This window comes from Sitophilus oryzae, unplaced genomic scaffold, assembly GCF_002938485.1.
Source record: "Sitophilus oryzae breed Bouriz unplaced genomic scaffold, Soryzae_2.0 scaffold_1432_pilon_pilon, whole genome shotgun sequence".
NCBI classification, from domain to species: Eukaryota; Metazoa; Arthropoda; class Insecta; order Coleoptera; family Curculionidae; genus Sitophilus; species Sitophilus oryzae.
Window position 1 is genome coordinate 797184 of NW_022146096.1, and position 24490 is coordinate 821673.

At 32.9% G+C, this 24490-nt stretch overlaps 1 protein-coding gene across 1 annotated transcript; it reads right to left on the reverse strand.

The window, feature by feature from the left end:
* Nucleotides 1-516: 516 nt before the first annotated feature.
* LOC115876362 (probable nuclear hormone receptor HR38) lies at nucleotides 517-24490 on the reverse strand. The gene is made up of 9 exons (XM_030892105.1): nucleotides 24421-24490; nucleotides 21223-21378; nucleotides 18442-18533; nucleotides 16595-16810; nucleotides 15620-15861; nucleotides 13186-13401; nucleotides 11369-11589; nucleotides 8861-9116; nucleotides 517-1034 (listed from the first exon to the last, which is right to left on the reverse strand). Exons 1-9 carry the CDS (start codon nucleotides 24466-24468, stop codon nucleotides 778-780), a joined length of 1704 nt encoding a protein of 567 aa, XP_030747965.1. The 5' UTR covers nucleotides 24469-24490; the 3' UTR covers nucleotides 517-777.

Genomic DNA, 24490 nt, shown 5'->3' on the forward strand with positions numbered 1-24490 from the left:
TGTCCAAGATACGTATATCTCGAAAAGTATTTTATAGATACGTAAAACGGTTCATCACGAAAATTATTCTAAATGTATGGCGTACACATGAGAGGATTTCCTGGGGATGTACCGAGCATGTACTAGAGGATGTAGGGGATGTACCGGGGATGTACCGAGGATGTAGTGGATGTACCGAGGATGTAGGGGATGTACTAGGGGATGTACGAGGATATAGGGAATGTACCGAGGATGTAGGGGATGTACCGAGGATGTACTGTAGGATGTAGGGGATGTACTAAGGATAGAGGATGTAGGTGTACACTTTTTGCCCTATGTGTTTACCCCTCGGTCCGAACTATCGAAGTTCTACTGTACTAAATAAATTCCATATTATTATTATTAATAATAATAATATGACCAATGAAAACTTAATCAGAGTTTTTCCCGAACCTAAATCCCAAGAAAATCAAAAATTTTAGAATATTTAGAAACAAGGTTCAAGAATATCATATTTTCCAAGATTATTATTAATTATATGATTGCCACGCATGTCGAGACATAAAATATGTGAACATGTATGCTGGTTTTTGATTTCTGGGTAGCCTTTAACTTTTTGTTTAGCCTTTTTTTATTTATGACTCGGACAAAGCTAATTTGCTGGTGTTCTCTATCCTTTAGTAGATTTATTCTAAGATCACGATCGAAAATTTTCTGATTCTATTAAATTTATAAATTGTAGATTTTTCATTTTATTACGAAACTTGAGTAAACTGCGCCGAATAGAGTCATTCCACCTTAGAAGGGCAAGCTGGCGACAAACATTTTCTCTATTAATGGCGGTGCAGGAACCAGATCCTCTAGTTTCAAGTAGAATATCCTTTGCAGTCCCTGGACGCTTAAGGACCTCAGCTCGGGCAGTTTTCCCAACAGGCGGCTGAAGTAGTGCGCTTTCCTTTGGGCCTCTGCGTTGTACGTCACGTGATCCCGCAACGACGATATTATTTTCATTTGCAGCTGCTCGATTTTGTGTGGTTCTTTAAGTCCATGACGTTCTGGAAAGAAAAAGAGGAGATTATTATTGATTTGTTAGTTTATTCGGTCTATTATTCATATAAACATTTTTTTTTTATTTTTTACCTCATCTGAAAGAGCATTTCTTTACGAATAATTTGGTACCACATTTTTTTAAGTGAAAATATTAAAAGTTGATATATGACATGGTATTCATTCTATTCATCCAATAAAGTAAAAAAAATACCGACAGTATCATTAATTAAAAATCAAAAGTTGTAGTCAGTTCTGGTGAAACTAATTGAATACGTCAATCGAATCTTATTTATGTCATATACTAACATACCAAATCTCGTTTTTTTATCTTATAGGGGTGAGCCATTTTTGAAGAACACCCGGTATAGAAGTATCCAATCACTGTTAGTAGCTACTTAGTTATTTTTTTTGTTGTAAACATGTTACAAAAAACATTTTTATTATATTTTAACACATCGTATGATCAAAGAATCTCATGAACCATTGCGTTTTGATTTTTTACAGATCTGAAAATCTTATAGAGAATTATATCAGGGTATGTTTATAATAAAAAAATAATAATTTAGTATTGAGTTCTATAAAATTGGATTTGGTAGTAGTTTTATCAATTTTTTTAGATAAATATTTGGTAACTTTATTTATTCATTTATTTTCTATAGAACTTAATAGGTATTATAATTGAATAAAAGTTGTAGATCATATACAGTTATGAAATTCTGGGCTGGAAATGCAAAGTTAAATCTTCTAAACGTTTTTAAATAAAGATTTCAGACAATATCTGTTTTTATTTCTAAAAAAATACACAATACTTCAATCCTTTTTACAATATAAAATTCGTTTTATACAATGTTGCTATCTAATCTATATCTCATTAACTTTGGAGATTTTTAGACAATTATAGACAATATATTTCTTGAATAGAAACTATAATTTCCAATATACTAAGAGTAGAAATAGATATCCTTTTATTGAATGCATTTTAATCCGTCCCTTTGTCTAATTTTTATAAAATGTATTTTTTTTTAATTTATATAATTTTATCCAGTCGATACAAGAAGTACTTTCATATTTTTGAACTTCTTAGTTATTATGCTTTTTTCGTCTAAATTATTTCGTACCAACTTTTTTCTTCATGTAATACAATAGTTAATTTCTGAAATATACATATTTCTCTAAAATTGAGCTTCTCTGCGATAAGTTAATCTAACATATCTCTTAGCAGATCTACCACCGCTTATAAAAATTATCTTCATCTATTTTTGAAACAATCGAGTTGAAATTCAATTTCATTTATTACCACTCGTAAATCTTTGTATTTTCAGAAAGTCGTTTTCTTTTATCATTTTCCATTGACATTTCCCATCTTTGCGATTTCCCAGTCAACCAAATTAGGATGTTTCGTTTCCTAATTCCCTACTGAAATTTCACCAGTAATTACTTCCTGTTTTTTTTTCTGCGATTTTTCTACCAAGACTCCGAGACAATATCGACGAAAAATCGAACGTCTTTACAGAATAATAGAGAAGTGTGTAGAATAATTAGTGCGTGGGTGATTAGTGTTTTTATAATTTAAGGGTAAGAATATTCTACTAATTATGTTTATATGTAATTTCTGTAAACATAAATCCAGCTCTCTTAGAAAACACAATCTCCATTTATTATTTGCATTTTAATTTTAGCGAGTTTTTTTCTGTAAACATAATTGTTCCATGTGTGTGTGATCTCTCTATATCAACATATCTCTAAGTATTATTTCTTCCTTTCAGGCTGTGTTTTGGAGGATAAATTTAATAGAATACCGGATTAGAGGACTCTTCACATCCATAGTATCTAAGTTGGTAAGTTGTCTGTTTTGATACCTAATACTTTTTTTTTGGATTTTTTTTGTTTTGTATCTAATGGAAATTTTGTTCCTATTTTGGTTAGGCGCAGAATTCCAGTAAAGTTCTTCTAGACAAGAAGAGATGGCAATGAATATCTTAAATAAGTTCTAAAATTAAATTTTGTAATAAATATTGAAATTACAAACACGTGTTTTATTAAATTTCTTAATATTTAGTAACGCTTTGTGAATTTACAAAAGTAATTGTAAATTCACTATAATAAAATGAATCTGTTGTGATTCTATGTAATATTACAAGAAGTTGGCGATTTTAAAAGTTAAATTTACAATGAATAAGTAAATTTCGAGGAAAATTTACTATGAGATACACATTTTTAAATAAATTCACAAAGAATATAAAGATATATTATAACATATTTACAAACACATCACAAATTAGCCATACAGCGATTTTACAAACGAGTTGTAAAACTAAAGAACGGATGGTAACTTTACTACAATAATCTGTGGTAAGAAAAAAACCTCAATATTGTTATTAAATTCACAAATTATTTTTTTCAGTGTATAAATATTTTTTTGGAGTAACTCCCTAATAAAAAATCCTATTTGTTATAAACTTTTTACTCACACGGACACTCTGTAAACGGCACAGGTTTTAATTAGATACCAATAAATATAAAAAATGTTTAACAAAAGCCTGGTGGGAAATCGTAGCCAATATAAGACAAAATTAATTTATGTGTAATTTAGATTTGTAATAATATTGTAAAGTCATGGTCTCAACGGTATTATAAATTATTGCTAAGTGAGAGTACTTTTATATTAAATTAAAATCATGCATATTGCGACTGTGATACCCGTAAAGTAGTGGAATATGGGGTAGGTTAAGCCGTTTAACTAAGGCTAGAGAAATTTAATAAGTACACTGTCAGAATAAATAACTTATTTTACACACTGGCTAAATTACCGCTGGCGGTATATACAACCGACGAGAGAAATACCGCTGGTAGGCAGTGATATTTTTTTAACATGAATCCGGCCGAACAACGAGGTAAATTTTACCGGCTCTTTTTACAAAATATATAAACAAAACCGCTCGGCGGTATACGCAACATAAATTAAATTTTCGTCAAATTTAAGGTGTTATATATATATTTTTTTATTTTAAACCTATTTAAGGTGTTATACGAGTATAATTTTTAACTTTAAACCTAATGAATTTTTTAATTTTGATGATTTTTTTAGCAAACTGAAAACTGCTTTAATTCGTAAAACTAAGCTTTTTATAAATTTTAGTATTTGGCTTATTGTACATGATTAATCGAAGAGTTGTTTTTTACCCTAACTTTAAAACACCCTGTGCAATAATTTCGTGAGAAAATTCTAAAATATTATTTTTGACCAAACCATGTCTCTTGAGTACCTTTTTTGTTTTTTGGCTCATATCAATATATGCTTTGGTTTTTAAGAGCGAAATGACTTGCCACGAATAATTTGCAATTACCACTACTTTATGATGTTACTTTTCAATACGACGATGATATTGTGAACCACATACTTTTATAAACTGCCCAGCATGTTGCGCGGTCTGTATTTTAATGCATGCGATAGAGATAAATATAAATGGCCGGTTGACAGACTGAGAGACAAAATAAAAAGCAGTGTTGTCGGTTTTTTACGTTTGTAGAAAAATGTGTGTAGAAAAAATAATATACTACTTAAATGAAAATAATATATATAAGCTAAATATAATCTACTAGTTGAAGCCTGGCGCCTCCGCCACGACATCAGAGAAAAAATACTTATTATTTTTTGTTTAATTAAATGAAAAACAAAGAGTTTTTAGAAGACCAATTAGCTATCTTTTAGTAAAAAAGCAACTTTTTAGAGCAAGTCGTGGCTTCAGTAGAGACGACACAGATAAACATTAGTATTTTATATATGTAGATTAGAGCTGTAGTAAAATGAGTAACTAATTCTGAAATTCCAACCCTAGATGCAACATTTTTCATAAATGTCTACTTGTGCGGTTTAAAATTTTGATGCAAAATCCGGCAATATCGCATAGAACAAATGTATCCACCCAACTTTTATCTCTTTTTAATACATTTGATTTGCCATTAAGCTGTCGACATCACTGTCTTACACGTCGAAATTCAGAGCACGAGGTTTCGATGACCAGATCGGTATATGCAGCCTCATTGACAGTATAATCGGACGTTTACAGGCAGTTAAAGTAGCCATAATGGCAATAAACAGTCCATATGAAGGTTAAAAATGGCAATTCCAATCAAGTCAATATATAGAGAGGGTAAGACAGAGATGTGTGCTGTCTCCTTCATTGTTTAATGTTTATTCTGATGCGATTTTTCGGGAAGCTTTCTCTTCAAGAGATTGCGGTATTAAAGTCAACGGCGAAGTCATTAATAACATTAGATTTGCCGATGACCAGTGGCGGATACAGAGGGGGGCCCATGGGACCCGCCCCCCCCTAAAATCTGTAAATTTTGTAAAATATTAGGCTTTTGGGTTAAAAATGGCGCCCTAAAAAGCATATTCTACATTGATTTTTATTTTGGGCCCTCCCTAAAATAAATTCCTGTATCCGCCCCTGCCGATGACACTGTTCTTATTGCTGACTCTGATATTGGATTCCAAAGTTTAGTGGAGCGACTTGAAGGCTCTTGTAAGAAATACGGGATGAAGATCAATTCCTCTAAAACCAAAGGCATGGTATTTGGAAAACACCAAAATGTACCAATTCCCATTAAAATCAATATCTTCAAATACTAGTACAATATATTCAAATACTAATAAAATTCAAATACAAGTACAAAATATATTGAAATACTAATAATAGATCCACAAGTTCAAATATTTGGGGTCCTGGATAGTTCAACACCTTCAACAACGACGTGGAAATAGAAACCAAAATAGAACAAGCCAAAACAAGAACGTTTTCCAGAATCCCAAATTGGACCTTGAGTTGAGAACTAGGCTCGTCAGGTGTTGTTATGTTTGTTGTTTGGTCAATCCTATTATACGGAGCAGAGACATGGACACTGAAAGTTCAAGAGATGAATCGCCTCGAATCGTTAGAAACATGGATATATCGAAGAATACTTAAAATTCCATGGACAGCTCATATCACAAATGCCGAAATTTACAACATAATAGGCAGAGAAAGAGAGTTGCTCGATATAATAAAAATAAAAACATCATATTTAGGGCATAAATGTGGCATAAAATACCACGTTTTACAACTAATAGTTAAGGATAAAATTGAAGGAAGGAGAGGTCTCGGCAGGAAGAGACTATTTTGGTTGAGAAACACTAGAAATTGGACTCACCTAACTTTTGAAGAACTCATAAGGAAAGCCGAGAATCATGAAGATTTTGTCAATGTGATCGCCAACCTTCACGAAAGAGAGGGAGGGCACGGCACGTAAAGAAGAAGAAGAAAGCAGCCAGTGGAGGCAATACGACATATTAGGATATATTTTACAAGTTTTCTTTTTATTTGTATACTTGGTTATTACCGTTATGTTTTCTTTAATATCGTTAATTCTGATATTGTTATTAATGTTTATTAAAACCAAGACGGTATCGTTACTGTTTAACGTTTTTTTTTATTTAGTGTAGAATATCCAATGCAGCTACCTCGTTATATTGATAAATTTAATATCAAATAATATCTGATGATAATTGAAAAAATCGCAAATTCGGGGTGGCAAGTTCATTTCACTCTTAGAAATTTACCATGACATGTGGTGACATGAGACAAAAAACAAAATGCTCAAGAGACATAGTTTTGACCGAAGAATAATGTTTGAGGAAAATTGGCTCACGAAATTATTGCACAGGGTGTTTTAAAGTTAGAGTTAAAAAAGAACCATTCGATTAGCCCTGTATAATAAGTGAAATACTAATATGTTTATAAAAAACTTAGTTTACGAATTTAAGTTGATATATTTATATGAAAATTGGGCTAAAAATAAAAAAAAATAAAACAATATAAATTTGTCAAAAAAAACCGTTGCGTCTTTTTAACATCTGAGTATTTTGGTTTATTAGCTTTTGGACCGCGTTACACTGCCTTCCCCCACGTCAGCCCTCCTCCGATTTTCCAGGCATGATCGATTCTGAAGTAATCGACGATTTTCAATCAACTTTTGATATAACCGCGTTGAATTATTTAGACCGGCGATGACCAGGCGCGCGAGCTGCCCGGACGGACGGATTTCAATAATTTAGTAGGTGGTTTTGCTGCGGAATCACCTGTCACTAAGTCCGAACGATGTTCTTTTTTCCTGTTGAGGCCGGACTATGATTATCATTGAGGAGGCATAAAATATGTATCGGTGTTTTGAAAAATTCTAGTTGTACGATTAATTTGATCGGTATAAGGAAACTTTGATATTATTTATACACAGTTAAAAAAATACAAAAAAGTTGCATTGTTACAGCAAAGTTTCATTGTTTTCAGAAAATGGAGTTAATTGATTTTTTTTTAAATTTGTTTTGTTTGGTGGTAAAAATGGTAAAAATATATTTCTTTACTAGCGTGTACCAGCGACTTCGTTCCCGTCGAATTAATCATTTGTAATGGTGATGAAAAAGCAAAGCAAGAATTTCCATTAACATACAAACTGGATAAAATTTTCTCACATTTATGTCAGCATGAGAGAAAACAAAATGGCGATATTATTATATAACTTGGTAATATTTGAGAAGTAGTTTCATCTCGTTGGAATTTGACTTTCGAAAAATCCGTTTGCCAAAAATAAGCTTTTTACGTCAAGCAGTTTAAGCAGAATCGTGGTTAAGAAATTACCCAAATTTTTGGAACAACCTGTATGATTTTTTAAAAAATTTCAAAATATGTAAAAAACCAAATAAACTATGCTTGTCCAAGCGTTTTCGCGAAAGACTAACCGTTTTTTAAATAACAAATATTGTAATATTTGAGGGGAGTTTTCATCCTCTTGGAATTTGAGATTCGAGAAACCCCTCCTTATCGAACCTCTACACCCCACAGTCAATCCGTTTGGACCTATTCTAAGAGAAAAACTTCATATGAATGTATGTCCTAAACATCTTAATTTCTACAGGGTGGTAAATTTTTCTAAAAAAAACTTTTTTTCATAATAACTCTAATTTTATTACCAGATATCTTTATGAAACTTGATACACGTCTTCTATGCATTAAAATACCCTTTTTTGGTGTACAAAGAATTTTATTTATTTCAACCAGTGCCGTCCATATGGGTTTTACATTGAATATTTTTGGAAAAAAGTGGTACACCACTGACTTCTCTTAAAATAAATTATTTTCAATATCTCCGTTCTTTTCTAAATATTTTTCTCTCTTGGTTTTTGATGCATAGTACAAGTTAAGTTAAAAGTTAACTGGTTTTTAAAAGTATCCATAAAAATTGTAAGTAAAGGAAAACCTAAAGTCTAGAGCTTTATTTAATCATATTTTCTATTTAAAAAATGTTTCCGGATATAGGTATTATTATATTATTAGATTTAACATCCCCTGTTTAACAAAATTACAAACTTTTAAAATGCTTGTCACAATTACAACTCCACCTTTGTAGAGCGATTATAACCCTATTTCTATTTCTGATTTTATATTTTATTTCATTAATATTCGTAAATCAAAACCTAAAATATAATAATTACGTGAAAATATTTTATAAAGGTATGGATATTGATCTCGATATTGATACATTAGAAAATATGAGGGTGAAGAAATGATATATAAAGGGTGCTCCAAAAATAGAGGACTCTGTTGTAATTAGAGCAAGAGTTTGATGAAAAAATATTCTTAAATCGGCTAGAAGGCGTCAAAGAAACAACGAATCAAAGAAACAAAATAATATAACAAAAAGATAAAAGAAAAAACATATAAGAAATAAACCGAAAAAATCTTAATAAGAAAATTATAAAAATGAAAAAAAAAAGAACACCACTTACCCCTACCTGTTATAAGTGTGAGCGCGCACAAGCACGCGAAAGCTGATATGTCGATTTCCATGGCATGCAGACCAGCGCAAAATTCTAATATTGAATGAAGCCATTCGCCGAAAGATCTCTGGCATTGCTGGATCTCTAGGACTACTCCGTTGCAAAAGGTTAATTTGTTATCGTTAGGATGGGTTCTGTAGGATAGGCGTAGGACAAAAAGTTCTAAGTAAGCTGACTGGAACAAGACTTCACGATCTTCGTGACATATATCCTGCAATGGAAAAAATAAGATATGTAGCGGTCCCATTTTTGTTGGAAACGAGGGTTATCTCGCTTATTAGTAAAAATAGAAAAACTTGTGGTTTTTGTGAATCAGGGCTGCTTTTTTGTAAAACTAAATATTCCTTAAACAAAATTGTCACGGGCTTCTTAGTCTTAAAGATATTTTGAAAATTTTCCTATTTCAGATAACCCTCGGATTTCAATCGTCTTACTAAAAAGTTAAACATTTTAGAACTTTTTTTAGATTCTTTTAGAACTTTTTTTTACGACAGTTTCAAAATCACCCTGTATCATGAAAGCCATGACAATTTTGTTTGCGGTATCTTTAGTTTTACGACAAAATAACTCCAGATCGCGAACACTTTACTAATCAACTGGATAAGGTTTAGTGTACAGTGTTTACCATAAAGTGTGTAAAATATTTGGAAAACTTAAAATTACACATTTTAAAAATAACGAATATGACAAACATAATTCGTAATGGTCGCTTTTTTTTAATGAATCGCAATGAGTTGTATAAAACCAAAAAACTAATAGTCTAAGATTCAGCTGCAGGATTATAATAGGGGAATACACTTTTAACAGGATGCCAATCAAAAAGTTGCCGCAAATAGGGGTTGCCACGATTAGAAGTCGTTCCTATTACTTTATATGGTTTATTTTAGCGGTTTCATTAAAAAAAACATGAAAAGCTATTATTTTAGAAAGTTTGGCATATAATTTTGAATACCCTGTATGGTTTAAGATTACTATATTGATAGCACAGTAATTACAAACCAACTATAGTAAATACCTAGTATAGTTTTGATTTCACGACATTTCTTCTATTTTTAATAATATTGAAAAAAATATTCTGATCCATTCACAATTTTTTGAGCCACCCAGTAGAAGTTAAAATATTTTCCTGAAATACAACCTAATACTTCATATTTTAGGTTTCCACTTATCTACATACATATATAAAATGCTAATGTGTATCTGTGTCTTCTCTACTGAAGTAACGACGTGCTCTAGAAAGTTGATTTTTTTACTAAAAGATAGCTAATTGGCTCTTCTAAAAACTGTCGTCGCCGGATTTTTTGTTTTTCATTTAATTAAACAAAAAATAAAAAGTATTTTTTTCCTGTCAAGATGTGCCTTTGTTTTCATGTCGTGGCGGATGCGCCAGGCTAGTTTAATATAACTAGTTTAATATAAAATTCCTAAAGTTTTTATTATAGGAGCTACAAATGCGTCGTCGGGCAGGTGTAGCTCCTATATACCCTGTTGCCGAACCCGTATAAAGTAGTAGGAAAGACTTTGAATTATGGCAACTCCTAATTGCAGCAACTTTTTGATTGGCACCCTGTTAAAAGTGTATTCGTGTATTCCTCTATTCATAAATATATGTAAAAATTAGATTTCGATTAACAACGTGATGAGCGCAATAATCCTATAGCCGGATTCTGTACTATAAAGGAATCCATCTTGTAGTAATAGTCTACCTATGTATACATACAAAAATTTAAACACGTTCAAAATTATTTTAAAATATTTTCAAACGCTGTACAGAATGTGTGGTTGGTTCCTGTAAAACATCGTTGAAATTGTTGAAATACAATATGATCGAAAAAAAAAACGGTGTCAGCGATGCCTATGAAATGAAGATCGCTGTCGTTTATATGTATGATTATATGGCAAATGCCATCGATCGTCATTTTCAAGCCACCTGGACGCCGTTCTTTTTTCGTGGTAGTCTTATCCTAATGAAAGACGATTTAAGTTGTTCAAATTTTGCTGTTGAAAAAGTTAAGACCCTTAAGAAAGGTAGATATAAAAATTCGAGAAACATATAGAACAAATATACTCTAATTAAATTTTTTTAAAGGAATTTATTCTCTATATTTTAGAATAGAAACATATTTTATTTTAAAGTTGTTCTTTTCTATAGACTATTCATAGGTAAAATTGAATCTGCACAACTTTACCTTTCATTTTTATAATATAACAAAACGATATTTTTATTGGACATACTGACACACAATAGATCTATAAGGTCGCGGTGATTAACTCCCCTTCTAAACATTGGACATACTGAATTGATTCAAAATAACTTTCCTGTTATTCAGTAATAACAAAATTCCCAATTTGTTGCGAACTTTTTGGTAGACACTTTATAAAACTCTTTTGATAACCTAATAATTATTTCTTCACTTGAAGAGTATATTTATAGTATATAAGTATATAAGAGAGTTTCCTTACCATGAATCCCGGTATCTTCTCAGCAAAACTCTTAATCACATCGACTGACGTAGTTAAAAGGGAATAAAACTGTTGGATCTTTTCTGCTTCTGAGATGACCGGTTCAATAGGAGTTGGCTCTAAGTAATGAGAGTAATCCAGGTTTGCCAGATCTGGAGTGGTATCTACGTGGGCTCGGACAAGGGCTGTAATTAAGGACACTGGTGGACTTGGTGGAGATTCTGAAAATAATTGTAATTTTTATTAAGGTGATGACTTGTATCCTGACATTGAAAATACATATGCAAAGTATCGCCGCAACGTAATACTGTCTTGCTCAGTTCTTGGAAACGAAAAAATACACCGTTCAGCGATTGATTCATGCAAATGATGATAAGATTTTGTCGAGTTAAATTTTGAATAATGTAGTAATACTAAATGTCCCATTTTGGTTCAAATCACACGGTATCTCCGTTATTAGTAAAGTTAGGAGGATGCGGTTTGCACAAACCTATAGTACTTTTTTGTCAAAAGGAAGAAACATAATTTTCATAGCTCTCTTCATTTCTGAGCTACAGGGTTTTATTGAAAATTTTGCAATTTGGGACACCCCCTGTATCTCTGTTATTGTGAAAGGCATCAGGAAGGTGAAAACTGTTTCTTGTAGAACTTTTTACATAGAATACAGTGGCTCTATTTTTCTACGAAAACATATCTTTGGAGATATGAACTAGAGTTACGTTTTCTCAAATAGAAGACCCTGTATATTTATAAGTCATATGTTCTGGCTAGCCTATGAACTTCTATAAAATATATAACATTCAATATTTATTTTCACTATTTAGTCCAACATTTAAGAGTTTTAGGGAACTACGCGTAGTGCAATGCAAATGTATGAAAATATTGTTAATCCAAAAAAAAGTTTTGAGAATAACTTCAGAATATTAACGTCACCTTTTTCTGTTTCATTTCTACACTGAAAAAAAAAACATATAAAAAAACAAAAATACAACGTAGTACTTAGATTTTTGTTAACATAATATGACACGCAAATGTTGTATTAGCTAAGTTATTATTCTTCACCGACTATTATTCACTTACAATAGTGCCTAGTAACAGCAAATTGTGTCAAAAAATATAGATAGTAGTGCTACAATTTGTAGTAATGATTTTCATTTAAATTTCAGCGAGTACCTACAATCTGAATATTTTCTGACACAAATTGTGAGAATTACCGCCACACTTGTTCGCTATTTTCGTATAAAATGAAGCATATTTAACTATTTTCGAGATCTTGTGATAGAAATAAAAGCTACAACGTGATGCCTATTACCATTTTAGACGCAAAATGCAGCAGTGTTTTTTTACAATAAATTGTGGGTTTTTTTGACAATTTTTATTTTCCCCACCTATTTAAGATTTAATAATTCAAAATTTAAATGTAGGTCCTAAGTCAGGGGTGCCCGCGAAGGCTGGGGACCGGCTGGCAATAGCCACCCTGACTATATGGCCGGTCCGACCCTGGTAAGTTAGATCATACAATACAATCTGGTAAGGTGGATCAACATACAGAGTGTTCTATTTAAGAAAACTCAAGTCTAGTCCATATCTCCAAAAATATTGAATCCATAGAAAGACATCTTAAGCCACTGAATTAATTTCTAATAGGTTCTAATAGAAAAATTGCTGAGACTTATTGAGACAAAACCATAAACTTCCGGTTTTATCAGAACTACATGTTGACTTTAGTATTTTAAATGCACATATCCTACATATCTTTTCCGCGTACTTAACCTAACACATTATTAGCGAATTAGTAGATAGTAAATGTGCCCTACCTTGAGGTGATTTTGGTTTGGATGGTAGTCGTCCCCGCCGACCTTTGAGAGAATCCGTCCGAACGACTTCCTTGACCATTCCCACTGCCAAACATTTCTGAAACCTGCAGAACTGACACCTGTTCCGCCGTCGCTTGTCCACCGGACAGGCCTTGTCCGCTAAGCAAACGTACTTGGAACCTTTTTGTACCGTCCTCTTGAAGAACCCTTTGCAACCTGTCAAATTGTTCAAATTACATGAAATGACGTTTTTATTCGTTACCTACATAAAAAAAATAAATTTAACCCTCCAGTACTAACATGTTTTTTTGTAATATTAGTACTAACATCAGATCATTGTTGATCGATAATAAAAAAAAACTTTATTTTTTATTTTGTATTCAGAGAGTTATTTTGGGCACTGCAAATTTTTATTAGAAAAAGTAATATTATAAGAGTAGTGCATACTAATATTTGTCTTTATTTTGGGGGGTTTTCACAGGACTTAGGATACCGTATCCTCAACGAACACTGTAGTAGATTAAAGCTAACAGATTGAAACACCACAACACCTCGTCACTGAGTGCGCCGAGACGACAACCATTCGTACACTGAATTTTGGTACGACTGATATCAGAGATGGGACTGAGGTCGCGGTGGTTAACCTCCCTTCCATACTATCTACATTCAATATTAGTTTTCTGCAAAGTTGTTAGTGTTATCATGTCCAATAGAGTCGCTATTCATAGCCATAACGTGTACTAGACATAAAAATTTTCTGCATTGACTACATTTGTATTTTGTTTTCCTACTTTTTTTGTAGTAAAAAAAGAACATCTACCATAGGGCATATCCGGGAGTCATCCGCTCAGGAGACCAAACTACGTATAAAATCGTTAAAATGACAAACAACTTATACCTACGGATATGAGCGGTAACTAACTAAACCAGAACCGAAGATACCAGGGCACACAGCCACATAGACCCGCAATGTTCGGCGTATGGCTTGACACCAAGATTACCTTTGGAGAGCACATAACCAGAACAATTGCGACAGCTGAAAAAACCTTTTTAGTGCTTAGTAACCTTATGCCAAACGTGGGGGTACTACAAGCGGCTAAACGGAAAGTTCTAGCAGGTGTAGCGCACTCGTTAGTAGTGCACTAGCGAGCATCGTTACACAAAACAAGCAGCTCACAAAAAAGCTCTCAAAAATACAAAGAACAATGACAATTCGAGTTTGTAGTGCTTACCGAATGATTTCTGCCCAAGCCGTTGGTCTTGGCAGGTTTACCACCCATTGATATGCAAATACTGGAAAAATGCAAAGTGTACAATGGCGTAGAATGGCAAATTACTCGAGCAAACGTTGAAGCAGTGGCAGACTATCTACACAAACGCTAAACAAAGAAGATGGACTTATAGGTTAATTTTTATTCTCGGTGAATGGTTGCACAGACCGCCCGGCGAGGTGGATTATTTTCTTACCCAAGCTCTGTCGGGGCATAGATGTTTTGAAAAATATTTGTTTGAGAGGCACATGGCGACATCTGGTCTGTGCAACTATTGTAGTGAGGAAGGACACTCACTGTTTGTTTGCCCGAGATGGATGACCCGGAGACATTAGCGTAACTAGCAATTTATCCTGGGGTGGGCCGGGGGAGTCCTGGGGTTGTGCACAGCGGGGCCTAGAGCTTTTGTTTTTTAAAAATGAAAAATAATTTAAAAAAACACATTTTTTGAATAAAACGTTTACATGAATTTCTCTATCAATAAATTTCATAGACTTGTTTATCAAACCGTGTTCCCGTAGATTACTTAAATACTTACAAATTTTCTAAAAAAATAAAAATTAACACATTTTTTGAACACAACAAAATAATATTAACTAAACAAAACTAGAAAACGTCATTTTTACTGCATCACAAGCAAATAAAAATTAATACGTAGCCAAGGGTCATAATTAATTTTCTCTGGGGAGTGCCCTGCAGTACCTGGGAGGGGGCCCGGCACCCCCGGGCACCCCTGTAGTTACGCCAATGCACAGAGAAACATATTTAAGCATTTTATTGGAAAGTCTTTTAACCCTGCCAGCATGATGGACGGTCTAACTGGAGAACTATAGCAGTGGACAAAGACCTACTATAGCACAATTAGGAATATTATTTCTGAGAAAGGAAAGGATCTTAGAAAGTAAATATGTCAACGTTTACTTTGAAGTAATGCGAAAGCGGTTGGAGAGTAGAATTGTGAAGAATATGAGGTGTTTTTAGTGAGTAGGAATATCACATTGTCCATAGCCACCACCACTGATGGACGTCTATGCAAGATTTCCCTTTCTACAATAAAAGATCAGCGATGTTCAATGATTGGCTGAGAAAAGTTGTGAGTCAGTCTGTGTGACGGTATATTAGTACTGGAGGGTTAAAACATTGACAAAACTATAATATCTTACCTTCGCATGTCCTTACACCATAGTGCTGACACGCGGCGGTATCTCCGCACACGGCACAAAGTTGCGACGGTGACGGTGGAGTGAGACCTTTAGACGTCGTCGGCTGGGGCTCGGCGACGCCTCCAGGTGATGAAGCCGCCGAAGAGGACGCACTAGGTCCAGGGCCACCCATCCTCAGCTTGGGCGATTCGCTGCTGCTGGTCGATTCTGACCTTTGGAGCGGTAGCGAGGCTCGCCTTTGCCTGAAAAAGTGACTTCTAAGGCTATCATAAAATTTAGTCCTAGGTCCGCGAAGTTGAGTAAAAAAATCGAGGTAACTATTAACTGAGGCTCTATCTTAAACAGAGCTGCAAACTCACAGAAAACTTAAGAGTCCATTTCACTAGTCCGAAGAAGTAGCAAAATAAGCGTTGGTCATTTAACGTTTTATGTAAACTGGCTAGGTTTTTATACAAATGGAGAAGGAAAATAAAGATAAAGGATTATACTATATCCGCACTTTTACTCACAACTTCTTTATTTTTAAGATTTTGAAGGTCAAACATCAACAAAATATTTCTTATGTTTTATGCTTGAACTAAATTTTCTCGAAAATAAAGACAACATTTAAAATTCCGTTACAATACGGAAATAGACTGAAGTTTTGTGATTACAGTGACATATAATTTTTATGGTTTTGTAATAAATTTTATGGCAAATGCTGAAGTTCAGTAAACCTTAATCAAGCCTTAATCAAAGCACGTGTGTTTCGAATTTTGGATGGGGCTTAACACGAAAGGATCGAGCTAAGTCCTTGACAGATTTCTGAAATATAATATAATATATTTCCTTCGGCCACACACCCGCTTTACCTATGAAAGTAACTTATGATTGAAATCATTTTGCTTTTAGAAATGATATAAGACCTAAGGTTTAACTCTTTTTGAAACTGACTTGTTGCAGCTCTGACTTAAGTTTGATAGCAGTGACACTTACCTAGGACTTAAAGCTGTACTGACGTGAAGCTCAGTAGCTGAAGGTACTTGGTAGGAGGGTAGTGAGTAGGGTTCTCCTCCTTGACCCATAATATTTTCAAAGCTAGCGCTGCAAGTGGGAGGAGGAGGGTAGTAAGGGCTAGAAGCTGAGTATTGCATTTGCTGATATTCGTAGTGATGTGATGGTTGTACTGGATGGTGATATGACACGTTGAATCTATAAAAAAAGAAAAACAAATACACTCACTGGTACGAATAACGGGCACCTAAAATTTTTGATGTATTTTAAAGTTTAATATAGTATGTTCTAGTGGGCCGATTTTGATCATTTGTTAAGCCTATTTTACCTAAGTTATTTGACTTTTTAGTATCTCTTTCTAAATTAAAAATGAAAGTTGCCCTCTGTCGATGATACGAGGGGAAACAAAATGTTGATATTTTATGTGAACGTTTGCAACACCCTGTGGAGTACGTTAACAAAGCAAGGAATTTAAAAACCACTCTATATCATCTAGGTGTATCTTTCCTCAATAGTTTGTTTTTTGATTCATCCCAATAGCTTTATTTTTTTGGATATTCGCCAACTTTCATCAAAATATCAACATTGTGTTTTCCCTCGTATAATTGACAGATGGAAACTTTCATTACTAATTTAGAAAGAGATCTAAAGAGTCAAATAATTTAAGTCCAAATTGCTTAAAAATCATCAAAATCCGCCAACTAGAACAAACTATATTAAAGTTTAAAATATATCAAAATTTTAAGGTGTACGTTTTTCGTGTCGGTTAGTGTATGTTATTTTACAGTAATATCTTGATCTCATTCATCTCTAAGTATTTTGAAATAAATTTTATAACTTTCACAACCTTAACGAGTTAAACAAAGTACAAAAACAAAATACTGTCTTTACACAATTCTTTGCGAGTGTGTTTCATCTTGTATCGGCGAGATTGAGATATTTTCAATACTAGTCAAAGGATATGGATTGGACAAAAATGTATCAACAATAACACGGACTTTTGGAACTTTTGTGGACCTATCTGGTTAGGATATAGTGGGTCGAAAGCCAAAACAATTATTAATGCATTATCAGCACCATAACCTGAATAAATTTAGTCTACCTATCATTGACATCAAATAATAAAAACATGTGGAAGGAAGTTGATGATTAAAATAGAATATGTAGGTAATGGTAGCAAAATAAAACACTAATTCACCACAATACACCAAAACACTTTATTTTTTAAATACTAGACGCGCGTTTCGCTGACCCTGTTAGCATCATCAGTAAATGATTGAAACTAATAAATAATTTTTAATCATCTGCTGAAACTAACATTGTTAGCGAAACGCGAGTCCAGTGTTGATAAGTAAAGTTTTTTGGTGTTTTGTGATGAATTAGTGTTTTATTTTGCTGATGTAATACTAAATGTTCTAAACCCCCAACTGCAATATAGGTAACGGTAACATAAGAAAGAGAAGGGTTCACATTATCTGGAACCATCTGGTAATGTTAGAAGCAAAAGTCGTAAGTAATAATGAATTACTGATAAATGTGCCAGAATATTTCTGGTTAAATAAAAGAAAGACATAAATAAATTAAAAACAAAGAATAATCCTATTGGATGAAGTTTTATTATTGAGTCAGTCAAACAACTCCAGTTACACTCTTAGGAAATTAACCAAAGGTTTTTATTATCTAAGTAACAATAAATTAATGTATTTAACTAAGATCTGTGGTAAGTCAAAAATATAGGGAAATATTATTACCGGATGTGAAGCACAATTTTAAAAATCAAATTGTTCAGTAACTGCTACGTTTATTAAAGTGATTTCAAGTATACATACCCGCACTCTTCTTCCATTTTGAATTGTTGAGGCTGTTGAGGAGGCAAGCCTTGATGAGGTGGAGGTTGTTGTTGAAATACGCGATATGTTTCCTATAATGAAGAAGAACAATCAGATATTTATCAGAGTTATTTTAGTTCTTGGCTGAATAATCTTATAAATATTACATACAAATAACGGCAATATTTTAGCCTAATCCCTTCCCGTTACAACGAACCTCGCCTTTAACGCCATAAACTACGAGACTCTCTTATTCGATTAAATAAAAAGCCATAAGTCATTTTAATTTATCGGTAAAAATTATAATTTCAAGTAATTTACAATAGCTCGGGCTAGTAAATCTCCGTAAGATTAGTATAGGTATATAAATATTCAATTTTAATGTTGCGTATAGAAAATAATACCTTTAATATTTTTTATGAACTTTAAAAAGCAATTTTCGAATTGATGTATTTGATTTACATCACTTTCGTTTTTTTTAATATTCTTTTACGATGCAAAGTGATGTAAATAGAAATCTGCGAACTTGGATTTAATAAGTTATATTATGTTCATCATACATTAAAATCAGTTTTATTGTTTTTAATTAAAGCACAAGAACACTATATAAGTTTACTACGATTTACGATGAATAGATGAATTTCATGTAGGTAAGGTTGTGGCCGTATGATCTACAAAATTTATGATCAAACCGGTTTTGATTTTGATAGCTAAAATTCTAATGTAGTTTCCCATAAGAATCGAAAATCTGTTATCACACAAAGCATGTTTCACCAGAAAGCGAAGTCTGAAAAACTTGTAAAGAATCCAAAAAATACTGCCATCACAGGAAGTCTAGTAATATCTGGGAATAACACTGGACAGTAAACATCTATGGAACAGGCATATTAAGAACGTTACCAGCAAAGTCACAAAATCTCTCATGATATGCTGAAAACTGGGGAGAAATAGATGGGGCTGCGCCTCTAACATTTTGCGGTGGATGTATACCATGATAGTAAGACTCATGGTTACCTATAGAGCAGTTGCTTGATACACAAACTAGAGCAACGTACATCAAGGTAAAACCTGTGCAAACTGCAGAGACTGGCATGCATCTGCATCACAGGCAGCACTGGAAGTAATTCTAGACATAACACCACTGCACATTATCATCGGTAGATATGCCAATGTGAGAATGATTAGAATTTAAAAAAGGCGCCCATTAATCTCAAAGAGACCTGGTTTATAAATACAAAAAACAAAGCAAAAGACTCAAAGTCTCGATCTCAACATTTGTTGAGACAGAAACGCACGGAAATGTTAAGACCAAGACTTTGAGTCTTCTTGCTTTGTCTTTTGAATTTAATGATTAGAATGGTCATTGACGGAAACAGTACTGGGAAAATTGTCAGGAGCTTGGAAAACCCTCAAAATGAAAATTCCACTCCTCCAACTCCTGGTAGCATATCAAAAATGTACAACTTTGAGAAACACCTCACTATAGTATTGAAAGTATTAGACAAGGAAAGGTTTGCTCAGCAGGTAAAAGACCATACCATAACGTAGTATACTGATGCTTCCAAAACCAAAGCAGGATCAGGGATAGAAGTATTTGGGCCGAAAACTAAATACTCCGAACCAATGGGCACCTAGCATCGTTCAGGCAGAAATCTACGCTATCAAAAGATGCGTACAACTTATCGTAAATAGGAACTATCGGAAACAAGAAATAACCGATAGTCAAGTAGCATCCAAAGCTATCAACTCAGTAACCATTAATTCGAAGTGGGTCAAAGAATGCCTAAAGAAGCTAAACAAATTAGGCAAGAATAATAAAGTCCTCCTACTCAGCCCACCAAGGCAGAGAAGGTAATAAAAAAAGCAAAGGTTCTAGCTATAAAAGAAGCCAATACTTCACTAACTGGACCACAACCGTTCTGCTTCCCAAGTGGAAGCCAACTTAAAGCGGAACTCCAGAACCTGGAAGACTCCATACGTACCTGTAATGGGAATCATCCAATCAAAGACACTCCAAGAAAATTTTCAGAACTTCCGGCCGAGAAAATCAAAGATTTTCCTTGATTAAAGTAAGAACAGTCTTCGGATTGTCACGGTTTTCTTTTTAATACAACACTGTCTCAACGTACACCTCAGTAGATTGAAGCTAAGAAACAACGCCGAAGGCAGATTCTGTGCGGAAAGTGGGGACCTAACCTAACACCAGAACTCATCACTGAAACATATCACTGAGTGCACCGAGACGACAACCATTAGTGCCGTAAACTTTGGTACAACTGATATTGGAGATGGAGAACTAACCTCTGTAAAACCATCTCAGATACTGTCTTTTGTCAAAGTCCCGAGACTACTGTATGATGAGTTATAACTCAAAAAAGGGGGATACAATAGGTATATGAATGAATGTAGAATATATGTAATATATTCTACATTCTTCTACAAGCATATTTGCTCATAAAACTGAGAAAAATGCTTGGTTGTAGTCAATTCACAAATCACTAAATTAAATTGTGATAAAGTTCAATAACGCACTGTAAAGGAGAATAACATTTACTGGTAGTATTTACTCGTATTACATCAGATTTTCCACTTAATCACACACAACGTATCATTGTTTGTTTTAATCATTGTCTGATAGTACTAACTCCTTTATAATAAATCCAGATTTGCAAACAACAAAATTTACCTTTACTTCTCTAGGTGTAATTAATTTTATTAGATTGCTCTAGTTGATTAAGTGAGTTGCTCTAACTATTGCTCTAGTTGACTAAGAGTATTTACCTGAAAACTAGGTAAAGGGGCTGGAGAGACAGGAGGCTGAAGAGCAACGTCGGCGAAGGGGTCGAGGTCCTCTGGAGTTGGTTGTAAGATTGCAGACGGTTCGTCTGAGAAAGGAGCATTCAGTAGTTCCGCAAAGCTGCTGGATCCAAATTGGGTCTGAAACAAACCAATTTACTTTGAATTATGGTATAAGTGTATTACCAAATACTTTTTATTATCTAAATCAAACTGTTTTAATCTTTACTGATGAGCGTTGTTTCAAAGATGTATCATAATTTAAGACAGATGCAATAAAGCTTTGTATTAGGTAAGTATATCATTGTCATTACTTCTTTAGATACTATACGAATGATCTATTTTACTTAAAGCAAGACAGCACCAATATCAATTCAAAGATGACACTTGACTTTACACTGAACTTCTGGATATTACGACACCATTAGGAACATAACAATTATCAGACTATACTAGTATGGATTTTCATTTAATGTATCGGTCCACTAGAACATGATTATTTATGCTATCCCTTCTTAAAAAATGCCCTTAAAAAGGATACTTAGGGCATCAAAAGCTTGGCCCAAAGTTAGTTCATGACAAACGAATTGACATGTATTATCAATGAGGATAATTTGATTTATTATTAATTTAATTTAATTTTATTTTTGCACTATTTGTGGTAAATTACGGATTGATGGACTAAAATTTCGATTTAGTAGGCCAACTTTTAACTAGTAATTTCAGTCAAATTCAAACTAGTACATAGTTATTTAGAACGAATAGTCAGTATTGTTTACGTTTTCTATTCCGTTTTAATTTTTACAACACTAAATCACTAGGATTCTTTTCTTCTTAGTCTTATTTTGTTAGGTTTCTTCTGGATTACTGAAGTTGTCGCAGTACTTATTGATAAAGTTTTATTGTTGTATAAGATTTTTATTAATAGTTGTAAATCATATTAGAACCTTTTACAAATTCTTGTGAGTAATAGTAACTATCGAGCATATATGTATTATGCTTCTCTTGTTAAGTTTTCTGGAATGTCAAGATAATTGTGATATTACATAGATGCCTTTTAGCGGGACATTTACAACCTGTATGCCAAGAATGTCCATATTAATTTCAAATTTTATTAATATAAAGCAACTAATTTGTCATTGTAAGTAAAGACTTTTCTCTTAACTGTTCTGACATTTTCTGAATATAATAGTCAATACATCTCTATCTTTTTTGAAGAAAACTTTCGTAAAAGATTCGTATCTGAAGTTCTAGATATAGATATTTGGCTGGTATTGGCCTATAGTCATAGTTAGCAAAATAAAACACTAATTCACCACGATACATACTTTACTTTTAACATTGGACTCAAAACTTAAATCGTTTTAATCATCTGCTGATGATGCTGCTGACATGGTTAATGAAACGCGCGCCCAGTGATTTGGTATATTGTAGTGAATTAGTTTATTTTGTTGTATTGTTGATTTGTTCTGTATTCTAGTCTTAGTTTCTTGTATTTAGTTACTTGCAATATTTTTTTTGTGAAAATTTATATGAATAGGTTATATCAGGAAATGATACAACTTATGCTTATGAGTCTCCCAAAGTAAAGTGTATTTGAAGAATGGGAGACAGTGTAATATTTACATAACGACTAAGTATATGCTACTTTGAAATATAAAAAAAAATGTTAAATATTTTTAGATAAAGAGTGAATTTTAAACCTACGTGAACAAAATGAAGTCAATATACAAACACAATCAAGTCAATAAAGTTCAACTAAAATACACTCACCGGCATCGGCACCGGCACGAAAAAAGGGCACCTTTAAATTTTCATGTATTTTAAAGTTTTATATATTGTCTTCTAGTGGACCGATTTTGATGGTTTTGTAAAAAAATTGTTTGACTTTTTATTATGTCTCTCTAAATTAAAAATGAAAGTTCCCATCTGTCAATTATACAAGGGAAAACAAGTTGCTGATATTTGGTAAAAGTTTCGAACACCCTGTGGAGTACGCTAACAAAGCAACGAATGTACAAATTGTTTTGTCATCTAGGTATATCTTTCAACGATAGTTTGTTTTTTGATTCTTCTCAATAGCTCTATTTCTTTTGGAGATATTCGTTTTTGAAGAGGACATTAACATTTTTTCGTATTTTTACATTAAAACCATGCCGTTGCATTTGGTCCTAGTCAACAGACAATTATTGTCTGTTGAGTAGTTTAGGAGATATGGTTTTAACTCCAAAAGTTGATCTTTACCATGATCAATTAAAGCAGCAATAGCGGACACTTTAGTATTTCAAACTATCTCTACTAGAGTAAATGTCAATAACCAATGATAATATGACTGTTCAGTGATAGCGAAAGTACAAAAACAGTAAACCGAGCAGTAAACACTATTTTATAAGTGTGTTGATGAGGACCCAAAATCAATGCTAAAATTGCTGCAGACCGTTACTAAACTATCAAGAAAAGATATACCTAGATAGTAAAATAATTTTTAAATTCCTTGCATTGCTAACATATTCCACACAGTGTTTCAAACTTTCACCAAAATATCAACATTTTCTTTTCCCTCGTATAATTGACAGAAGGAAACTTAATTTTTAATTTAGAAAGAGAAACTAAAAAGCCAAATAATTAAACTACAAACTGCTTAAAAAATCACCAAAATCGGGGAACTAGAACAAAATATATTAAACTTTAAAATATATGAAAGTTTTTAAGGTGCCCGTTTTTCGTGGCGGTGAGTGTTTCAATAGATATTCCAATTTTTGAAATAATGTAATCAATAAAAAATTATTCAAAATTCTGTAGTTCTGTAACTATTGTTCATTATTCTATATAATAATTATAAACTGCTACGCAAGTTCAATATTGAGTGTTTTCTCCGTATTTTTAAATATATTTTTATGCTAATTAATATATTTGTTGTAGCTTTTCTAACGGATTAGTTTGTTTCGATATTGCTAATAACAATGCTTTAATGATAAGTTACAGTAATGAAATATTAGTAAACTAAGAGAGTTACAACTTGACGAATAATTGGAAAACATGTGAATAAAAAAATACACACCATAATATGATTTCTCCTGTAAATTTGTAAGTGATATTGAGAAAATACCAGTAAACTGTACTCAACAGTGTCAAACATCTCGATTATAAGTGAAAAAATACGTAGATACAAAAAATACGAACCATAATATAAACATCACATGCACTTCTGAATAGTACTTTACACCCCATAGCCACATAGATGTCAGCACAA

What these genes read in the sequence shown, in the direction of transcription:
- LOC115876362 (XM_030892105.1), bottom strand. Translation starts at nt 24,468, where the DNA reads ATGGGGTGTAAAGTACTATTCAGAAGTGCATGTGATGTTTATATTATG. An exon ending in CATGTGATGTTTATATTATG is followed by an intron (nt 21,379 to 24,420) that starts GTTCGTATTTTT and finishes GGTTTGTTTCAG; the next exon opens with ACCCAATTTGGATCCAGCAG. An exon ending in AGAAGATACCGGGATTCATG is followed by an intron (nt 9,117 to 11,368) that starts GTAAGGAAACTC and finishes TTTCCATTGCAG; the next exon opens with GATATATGTCACGAAGATCG.